The 10,559-nt window shown below is 45.5% G+C and overlaps 1 protein-coding gene across 7 annotated transcripts in view; it reads right to left on the bottom strand.

Annotated features, from left to right (window-relative positions):
• Window positions 1-8,233: 8,233 nt before the first annotated feature.
• WT1 (WT1 transcription factor) overlaps window positions 8,234-10,559 on the bottom strand; it is a 48,453-nt gene continuing 46,127 nt past the window's right edge. For 4 of the 7 annotated variants that reach the window (XM_081062904.1, XM_081062906.1, XM_081062910.1 and 1 more), the window contains one exon: window positions 8,725-10,127. In XM_081062904.1, the coding sequence (XP_080919030.1) occupies window positions 10,006-10,127 (122 nt within the window). In that variant the 3' untranslated portion in view covers window positions 8,725-10,005. Of the gene's footprint in view, window positions 10,128-10,559 lie in introns of all 7 variants that reach the window. The other 3 variants (XM_081062905.1, XM_081062907.1, XM_081062908.1) reach the window with 2 other exon arrangements.

Genomic DNA, 10,559 nt, shown 5'->3' with positions numbered 1-10,559 from the left:
CACACTGCATTGGGACAAGTGTTTGAGATTGTTTGAGCTTACAGAGCCTGAGCAACCATATACACATTAATTAAAGCCAAGGCTGTGTTAGCTGACAAGGAAATAATTGGTCAATTCAATGGAAAGGAAGAAAAAAAAATCATTAAAAAGCCAGTCCTTTCTTGACATTGACTGGGCTGAGAGCTCCTGGGTCTCAGGCGCTGTTCTTGCCCTGCAGGAGCTCTTCCTGGACAAGTGCCGTGCCACTCCTGAAAGAGGACTCAAGGGCGCCAGACTGATTTCAGTGAGGACTGCCTTGTATGGGCCTCAAGGAGGCTGTAGAATAGGCATGTGAGAGGTAGGTCAAAAATATGGTGTGAGGCAGGGGCAAGGCCTGCACAAACCAAGCCATCTTCAGAACAGAAAGAATCAAATTTTGTTTTGATTCTCTTTTGACCCCCCCTCCCCGAAGACCAAATGCTTAAGAAGAACCACACAGCCGGGCCTCTCTGGCAGAAGAGAGAACAAGGAGACGTGTGGCCCAGGCTCTCTTGGGGATGTAACCATGCAGCCCCATTCAGAGTAGACTACAGGGTATGCTGATAAACTGCATCTATGGAAAACAAACAAAAGCAGTCCTGCTTTGTAGCACTTGCCAATTTCCATGGTATAAATACCCCCAATGCCAGCTACTATTGCTTAAATAACTGGCTTGCAAAATTCCTAAATATTTAACAATAGCTCACAAACCAGCTCTATATGTCACCAGGTAGCCAGCGCTGAGAGTACACAATCATAAGAAAGCAGGAGACTTTTCGGATGATAGCCCCGTGTCCTCCTTCCCTACTGTGGCTCCAGGCATACCAAGATATTCCAGTCCTTTTAATTTTTGCAGTTCCTTCAGCCTGGAATGTTCTTCCACCCACTCCCCTGCTCCTTCCTTCTGAGAAAGTCCTATACATCCTTAAGACCAGGTTGAAAAATACTCTGGCTGTTAAGCTCACTCTTGGTTCTTTGCCCATGCCTGTATTATCTGTTTAAGTTTCTGCTTCTCTGATATGTGGTATATAAGCCAAAAACAACAAAAGAACAAGACAAACAAATGAGAAACAAAAAACTCATAGACACAGACAATAGTTTAGTGGTTACCAGAGGGTAAAGGGGGTGGGGGGTGGGAGATGAGGGTAAACAGTATCAAATATATGGTGATGGAAGGAGAACTGACTCTGGGTGGTGAACACACAATGGGATTTATAGATGATGTAATACAGAATTGTACACCTGAAATCTATGTAATTTCACTAACAATTGTCACCCCAATAAATTTTTTAAAAACTTTCTGCTTCTCCTACTAGACTGAGAAGCTGGGAGAGGGCCATGCTTCCTTCACCTCTGAACTAGGGGCCAGACACATAGAAGGCTCACAATAGATGTTTGCTAAATGAATAAAGTTATGGACTTATCTCTGATTTCAAGTTAGGCAGTGAATGACATCACTCCTTAATCTAGTTTAAATGTTCATGTCTCCAGAAGGTCCATAAAAGAAGTTCTAATGGTAGTAGTTGGGCAACAGTGGCTATTAGGGTATGTCTCTAATGCCACTATGAGAAGGAACTGACTACTTCATGGGACAGAGCTCCTCTGGCCAGTCTCAGCTCTGAAGGAATGTTCTGGGAAGACTGAGGCTACTGCAGCTGATCTTAAAATTTGGGTGATCACAAAAAGGGATCTTTTTTAAAGACTGCAACTGATCCTTCTCATCAGTTCCCCAAACCTATGAGCCTTTCATATGGATGGACTGCAGGCTAGGAGAGTGTCCTCCAGAGTGTCCCCTGAGGACCGGCCAGGAGAACCCAATCATCAGAGGGAAAGGCTAGACCAGCTCTCTCAAACTGGGAATTTCCAACCTGCAGGAGGGAAGGGGAAGGAAGGAATGAAACGGGATAGGGTCAAAGAGGAAGAATGGAGAACAAGAATGACTGGAGAGAAGAATAACGTTCTCTACGTAAACAGGTGATAAAAGCCGATAGTAGCAATGACAACCTTAAGAAAGTAAAGACTAGCTAAAGATTTATAGAGCAGCTAACACAAAGCTCAAGTAGCAATAACTCAGGTTGATAAAAAGCAACAGGGCATCAGCCATATAAACACCCCAGCCACTTCAATGCTTCCTTCCGTGTGTATTATGATGACACTGGTTTGTTGACACCGCACCGTCCCCATCACTCCTGGTGCCTGACTCACGGAGGGGAGGTTGTGCAGGGTTGACGCTGACGAGGAGCTTTTTCAGAAAGACAAGTTATCCTTGACTGGACACAGATGGCCCAGTGAAAAATGAAATCTGCCAGCAGAGGCTGACTTTATCAGCGTTAGAAGTTCAGCAGGGACGAGACTTCCCCATCCCCTGCTCGCCTGAACGAGCCTCTGGTTTCAGCACCATATCATAGACTATCCTAATGAATTCTTCTGATGGGTTGGAGTCTCCACATATCTCCTTCTAAGAGTGCATCCTGGCAGTCTGGGGCATGGTACCGAACTCGCCTAGTGTTTGCATTCCGCTTCACAGAGTCGGCAAGGAATGCTTGTTTGCAGGAGGAAAAGGCTGTCAGTCTCGCCCTGTGTAAACCGGGTCATGCTGCCATTACCATGGGCTCCCTTCATTCACTTCCAGCTGGTGGGTGGGTGCCCAGGAAAGGCCAAGAGCATGCCAAGCCAGACACCCAGGGGGTATCCACAGTGTCAAAGAAAAAACGACAAGAACAAGCACTGCTGTTTATTAACTTCCAATTATGGCTCAAGCACCCCACCAAGCACTTTGCCTCATTTAAAGCATACAACTGTCCTGTGAGGCCAGTATTATATTCCCACCTTACAGAAGAGCAGACTGAGGGTTAAGTCAACCTGTCCAGAATCATGGGGCTGGTAAGTGGCTGATCTGGGGAATGACATGGAGTCTCATCTATCCACAAAGCCTGTAATCCTAAAAGGACAAGTGTGGAGGAAAATGGGCAAAATGACATTAAATAGCTGGAGATTTGGCAGTAGATGGTCAGATAAATGAGAAAACTTTTCAGTTTCATCAAGGTTTAGTAGCATCATGGAGGTGACCATAATTCGAGAGGTGAATCTACTATTGTGGATTTTAAAAAACACATGCTACAAATTCATCTCAGAACCCACTACCAGAAGTTTTTGATTATTTGAGCCTCCGTTCTGCTCATTTGGCATAGCTAACCAAGAAAAGGAGCCAGCAACGTCGGAGGCAAAGTGTCTCCAAGGCATTTTGATGAATTCAGAAAGGACCTTTATAGAAAGGACGCCACAACACACCTGAGACATTGTCCTGACATCAGGTGGGTCCCAGCTAGTCTCACCTGCCAGCAGCCTCCTCTCTGAGGAAGTGGGGAAGTGACCTTGTATCCCCAGTCCTTTAGCCTCCTGACTTGGCAGTGCAAAGGAGAAAAACAACTATGTTACAAGATAAATTTAGCATGACTTACTTCTGGCTCCTGCCAGCTTTGCCTAGTGCAGCCCTCTGATCCTCTCCGCAGTGAGATGGACCGTGGATTTTCTGGTGGAGGTGGTAGTGCCAGTGTAGGCCGGGCACAGGGAAATCGTCTTTGAATGTTTTTGATCTAATGGCTGCACAGCCAGAAATCTGCTTGCCTTTGACTGAGGGTATGTGGGCCAAGCATCTGTGGTATCCCCTGCCTTCAGGACAACCCTGGAGGTGAACAGGGTTGTTATCTGAGCAGAAGCTCCGAGGTTCAGAAGGGGTTTCACGTCTCACAGGTATAACTAGGAAAGCCTGTTCTCTTAGCCTCTGTAGCACATGGCTGGGATGTCCCTGCCTTCTGGAACAGGAGACATATCTACCCCAAGGCCTCTTTCAAAAATCCTTGTTGAACGTTCCTGTTCCAGGTCTTTGGCTGCTCCTGTCACAGGGGAATAGAGGGACTGGCCAGGGGCTGGAGCAGCAAATAGAACCATGTGTCTTTCCACAAGTGGTTAGACGTTACTAGAACTTATGAGTGGAAAGCGTCTTTCAAGATTCACTTCTCCTCAGCTGCTTCTCCCAGGGCCTAGGAGTCCCTGTTTAAAAACCATAGCAGCTTGTCTCCACGTGGCAGCATCAGGAATCTTCCTTAGAGCATGCTCTGTTTTGCCCACCCCGTGAATCCAAAGGCATCTTTATCAGGAGTCTACCAGAAGAGGTAAACACTGCCTCATCCAACCTGGTTGCTGGACGAGAGGCAGATGCTGACCAGTGCAGCCCCTTGGATTTATTTCCTCCCCTGATGCGATCATTATAAGCCCTCACCAGGGAGCGCTGTGCTCCTCCATCCTTGTAGAGAAGGGTTTGCTTGGGTCAGGCCTGGAAGGAAGGCTGTGCCTACATTGAGTGATAAAGGCCGCTGACATGGATCATTGTGTTTTTAGATCTCAGAAAAATTGGGACAGGAGACATCTGTGACAGGCTCCCTGGACTTCTTCATTTGGACGGCAAGACCCAGAGACATCTTAGAATAATGGAGGCTGCCTGTTGAAACGAGAGGACAATCCTATCCATGGGACACATCCACAAGATTCTCCCCACCCCCACCATCACTAGAAACCGATAGCTTCCTCCTCAGCCCGCTCTCTCTGACGTAGAGCTCCTTGGGAAAGCAGGATGCTGCTTTTTAAAAGTACTCATTGACCTTGAACTTTTAAATGTGTTTCTCAATTTTTCCCCTTTTATCACTGTCCGGCTAACATTATGCTGTGTCATTTCTTAAGTTCCGGTATTTAATATAAAATATTGAATGAAAACATATTTTACAAACAGACTCCACAACTGGATATGGGAGGAGGGAACATTTTGCCAATCATTTCTATCCTTTTTCGGGGCACTTGACAAACATTCCTGATATCCAAACAAGCAAGTGGGCAAGAAGGGCATCGCTGTTGCATTCTCTCAGCATTTCTGCTCCTCTGACTCACGGGCCAAAATACCCTGGAAAGACATACAATGCAGAGGTTGAGTGTGAACTTTGAGTCAGAGCTGAGTTATTATCTCATCTCTGCCATACATGAGCTGCATGACCCTGTGTGAGGTATTTCCTAGAAGCTCCGTTTCATCATCTGTAAAATGGGAATTTTCTCAATAAAAGAATGCATGCAAAATGGCACTGGCCTGTACATAAACATCCAATAAATGGCACCCTTTAGTATTTGCACGTTAGCACTTGAGCATCTATTTGGGAAAACCCTGGGTGTGTTAATAGTGCTGGTACGGGTTCACATGGGGGTCAGGCCCTGTCAGACAGAAGCCCCCTCTTCCTGTCAGACCTCCCTGACATCCGCACTCCATTTCTCATCTGTCTCATGTTTCTTCCCAGAGTTGTCTCCCTCTTTCTACCCCTCCTTCCTTTTTCTCCTGGAGTCCAACTGCCTCCTCAGTGGCCCTCAGAATCCCTGCCATGTCAGGCAATCCTTCTCGCTCAGTGTCAACATCACCAATGCTCCCGGGATGATGTGAGGGGGAGAAGCGCTTGTTTCAACCAACCCACCCTCTACATTTATCTCAGCCCCATCCCCCTGGACCATCCTTCAATCCTCCCCTGCTCCATAAAAATACCTCATTATCTCTTAAACTCATATTTGCTAATTTGGTCTGCCATAGCTGCTTACATCTGAGATCTGTGTGTCTGAGGCTTCCAGTCATAGCTGGCTGATTTTCAATCTGTGCTTAAAGGACTGACTTCCCGAAGTCTTGGTCGCAAGGGCGTGTCCTCCCCTCACTAGTCCCTGAAAACCAACCTTATTCAGGACGTTGCAAATGCTGGATGATCTGATGGGTTTCCAGCTCTCTCAGAGACGACCCTTTCTTATGCTGTCTGGCTCTCCCTTTCCTTCTCAAGGTCAGTCTGAAAACTAACAGAATCATGATTTTGCTTGAAAAATGGAGAAAAGCCCAGAGCCCTCCCCTAAGCACCTACTTTTTCCTCAGTGCAAGAAATCAGACCAGGTGTGGTCAACCCTCATCATGACCATTCTGGCCCTCGACCAGAAGTGCAAACACCTACAGGAAGGACATGCCTCTAGGAGCCCCTGCTTTTGCCCTTTGGTACCCAAAAGAGCTAAGCAAGTGGTTCCCAGCAGGAGCAAGACATGGGAGATTCCTGCCTGCTTGCAAGGCTGATAACTCACAGGGGCTAAAGCCTCTCCAAAGCCGTAAGATTTCAGTTTGTGGGTGTCAAGGAAATCGAGTCCTATTGTCGAGCTGTGGACTGAATATGGTACAAAGACTGGGTATGCAGTTGTGACCATGCACCACACCTTTTCTTACCTGGGGAGGTCTTCTTTGCTTGTGCAAAATCACTGACAGAGAAGGAGTAGACTGAAAACAAACCTCCTCACGGATGGATTCTCCTGGGCTAACACATGCAGTTCTTCTGACTGCTTTCAGCATGAATGACCTGACTGACAGCCCCGCGGACCATCACAGCAGAGCCCCAGCTGTCTTCACTGGCCACTCTATGGGCTAGAAAGGTTCAGTGCGGTCCCAAGAATGTGAAGTGCAAGCCCCATCCGTTACCTTTCAGCAAACATTTATTGAGCCCACCCTTTAGGTTCTTGCACATAAAGTGTCACCCACAACCCAACACAAAGTGAATCACCTGGGAGCTTGTGAGAAAAGCACCAGCTCAGGCCCTGCCCAGGAACATCTGAATCTGAGTCTGCACTTTGACAAATTCCTCGGGTAACGTCTATGGATATTAAGGTTGAGAAGCCCGGATATAAGTAGCACAGGAAAGGGAGATGATGTGCTTCTTCCCTCTAGAAGCTCACACTCTGGTTGGGAAGGTCTGATTCATAGAAAACAAAAAGCGGAGCAGACTGCGAGTCGACAGCATCAAGCACATTTTGGAAGGAAACCTGAGTACAGAACATCAAGACCAAGTCCTGCCTCAGCCACTTACTTTCACTGAACCTCAGCTTCCACATCTGTAAAGTGAGAATAATACTTGTCCTCTCTATCTTATAGATTGTCCTAGATGGGCAAACACTACATCCATATATGGTACCATTTGATGTTACTCTGAGCGCTACAGGAGTTCAGAGATGAGAGGGCTAGGGATGGCTAGAATTGTCTGGGAAGATCCAGCTGGGGTGGGGGGTACGGGGTGGTAGTGCCTGGAGGTGGCCCTTTAAAGATATTGAACCATACACTAAACTAGGCACTATGGTAAAGCGAGATGGGAAAATGTACATTTTGACCACTACCTAATATAGACTCTAGTCTGGGCTGTATACAGAGAACTCCCACTGACCAACTTTTTATCAGCTTTCACCCCAACAGTTTGCTGATGGTCAACACCATGGACCGCAGAACCACACACTCAATGCCACCAAGTGTTTTACACAAGACACAGAGCAAGGAGATATGTGGTCTCTGGGGAGTGGCTGGCAAGAGCCCAATGGTCCGAACCTTTAGTCTAGTTTGAGGTATATGGAAGCTGATTTGTCACTCTGCAGAGGTGACCTGTGAAGACGGCTGGACACTGCAAAAGGATCCTGGGGGAGTGGGACCTAAAGGAAATCAGCAGGTAAGTTTTGGGGAATCGTTTTCCTAGATGATGCTTATATTAAGCCTTTGCTGTATACTAGATATTTTCATGCTTTTTTCCTCCCCTCCATTTAATCCTCATTATGACTCTATCAGACAGGGGACTCTTCTGTCCCCACTTCACAGATGAGGAAACTGGGGATTTAGGATTAGAACAGATTGGTCTGTTTTCCAAAGCCCATGACCTTAACTGCTAGGGTAGTGTGAGAATCTCTGGTCTTCCTCCTTCAGTCGAACACAATGTGACTTTGCTTTTGTTGCGAATCCTGGCTTGCTCACTCGGACTCGCTGACGTTTGCCTTGCTTGTCCTGAGCTTCTCCAGAGAAATGCTGTCTCCTGGCAGGAAAAGATAAAAACGCTGATACAAATGAGTCACCACACTCGCTATAATTAACAGTGAAGCAAGAGCCAGATGCAAACTAAGAGGGGCCTCAGGACCTGACTTTTAGGCAGCCCGACCTTGGCGCTGCATTGCAATGCAGAAAAGAGGCTCAGTGGCTGGCTGAGTTGCCATCTGCTCAGGATACATTTGAAGTGAAAAAATGAAATCTACAATGCATGCAAGCTCCAAGGTAATGGAGGCAGGAGGCACCAAATTAATCTCATTTGCAACTGAAAAACCATACATCCAGAACCAGAAAGAGAGTTTACAGTTTATAGATAATGTAGATCTTTGCTTTTACACTTGGCTGCCCTGGGAAGTCGAAGCAGTTTTCAACCTGCTGAGCTGATTTATAGCAAGTAGAGCTATAAATTCAGTTGTACAAGGTGTTCAGCTTATATCTTCCTGATTGTAGTGCGTAGCTGTGAACTTTAAAAAAAAAACCAGTGAAGATTAGCATCTCTCTATTCTCTTTTTCTGCAAATAGAAGTGATGCAATGATAGCATAAAACACAATTCCCACCATGCTATCCATAAGCCCATCAGACCATGCAAGGAGAAGGTGGAGTTCTCTGACTGCTTCTCTGGTGGTTAATTGCTTCCTGAAGTCGGACAGAGAGAAATAAATAGTGGTCAGGACCTGGAGAGACTCAACTAGTGGTCATAGATGTCAGCAGCCTATGCTTACCTATTTAAAAGAGGCTCAACTGGCCTCAAGATTTGAACACCATACAGCTGACAGAATCTTGTCACCTTTCGTTTTGAATAGACTTTAATTGAGAGCGAAGTGAAAAATGCAGGTTACATTTTTAGTGTTATCATCAATACGTTGTAAAATCAACACCAAGAGAGTGATGCATCTAATATTTATACATTTCCTAACTTTAGTTATCAAAGAACAAATCATTATCATATATATATTTACACAATAATTTCAAGCAACAGTAATAATAAAGTCCCTCCCTTAAGAAAAAAAAAAGAAAAACCACACACACCCAATTACCTTTAAACAACGGATTTCTTCACACTAGTAAGTTTCTTTTTTTTTCCCCACATGTACTTGTAGACCCGAAGTTACTTAAGTTACTTAAGAACAATCTTATCAGTGGAGATCCTGGACCAGCCCCGATTTCTTTTAGGGTCACTTTAATTTTTACAACTTGAAGCCACATAACCAGCGTGGTCAGTACACTCAAGGGATACCCCACGTGATAAAAATGAATTCCACTTCCTTTGTGTGAGGAGATATGTACATCTCTGAAGATGCATGTGACTACAACTCAAAAAAGTCAAAAATAAACACAAAACCAAAATCTCAGCTCTTCTTAGGAGCATTGTGCTAATGTTAACATTGAATTAACTGAATAGGAAGATTCTTTGAGCTTTCTCTACAGAGGTACTGATTAGTTTTGCTTCTTTTCTCAGCTGCTTGAAACACATGCGTTTTAAAAAGATGCCTGGTGGTGCGCTCCATCCTGTCTTTTGGGTTAGCCGCCTGCCTAACCTCCGGAATGTCGGACGGGACTCACCCCTAGTGCCTTGCTCTCTGATTTATTTCTTGCTGTTGCTGTTAGTAAATGGAAACCATGACAAAGTTTACATTAGCAGACACATACACATGCCCTGGCCTATAAATATTCTATGATAGAAAATGGTATAATGACTCCATTCCCAGTGAAAATGAGCATAAAAGGAGAAAGAGAGGGTGGGGGGACATTATCAACAATGGCTCTTCTTACACAGGCAAATCCAGACCGAATGGTTATGGGCTTTTAACTAACTGGACGTTCTGAGCCACTTCTCCAGGGCCTTGTGAGTCAACTGCAAGTTGGCAAAACAGAGCCCAAGTCCTCCGGGCAAACCTGGTAGGATCCAGAAGTACAGACATCTTGTCTTGGAAGCTGGACGAAGAAGATCAACTGCCATTTTCTTCTTAGAGAGGTGCGTGAGGAGGAATTTTAAAGTCAGCTTTGAAAAGTAGTTCACACACTGTCCTGCCTGGGACACAGAACTGTCCTCGGGTTGGACCCCTCAAAGTGCGAGCTGGAGTTTGGTCATGTTTCTCTGGTGCATGTTGTGATGACGGACTAATTCGTCTGACCGGGCAAACTTTTTCTGACAACTGGGCCACCGACAGCTGAAGGGCTTTTCACCTGTTGACACAATTGCCAGTCAGACACTTGCAGTGGAAAAACTGGGTGCAAGTTCAACTATCAAAGCCCTGAGTTAAATCATCATAAGGCACCCACTCCAGATCCCTCTAGTTCTGTCCCTAAGCTAACGAATCGGGCTAATTTCATAGGCAGCTCTGAAATGGCAGCACCTCGCAGGCCTTAAGGATTAAAATATTATAAAAATTGTAAAATATTAGTCAGAAGACAGGAAATGGGAGAGAAGGAATGAGTCTAGTTAACGGAAATGTCTGTTGGCTATTCAGATGTAAGGGGAAAAGGTATTTGTTTCAACCTCTCCTGTTACAGTGTTTTGTGAGCTGTGTAAAATTTCCCCCTTTGCTGTCTAAGGGAATCGAGCATCACTGGGCTAGAAGGACCTCAGGATAATCACCCTGGGTATTACTGACCGAT

This window comes from Rhinolophus hipposideros (genome assembly GCF_964194185.1).
Source record: "Rhinolophus hipposideros genome assembly, chromosome: 10".
NCBI lineage: Eukaryota > Metazoa > Chordata > Mammalia > Chiroptera > Rhinolophidae > Rhinolophus > Rhinolophus hipposideros.
The sequence above is the reverse complement of the archived record's forward strand: the minus strand, read 5'-3'. Positions and strand labels throughout refer to the sequence as shown.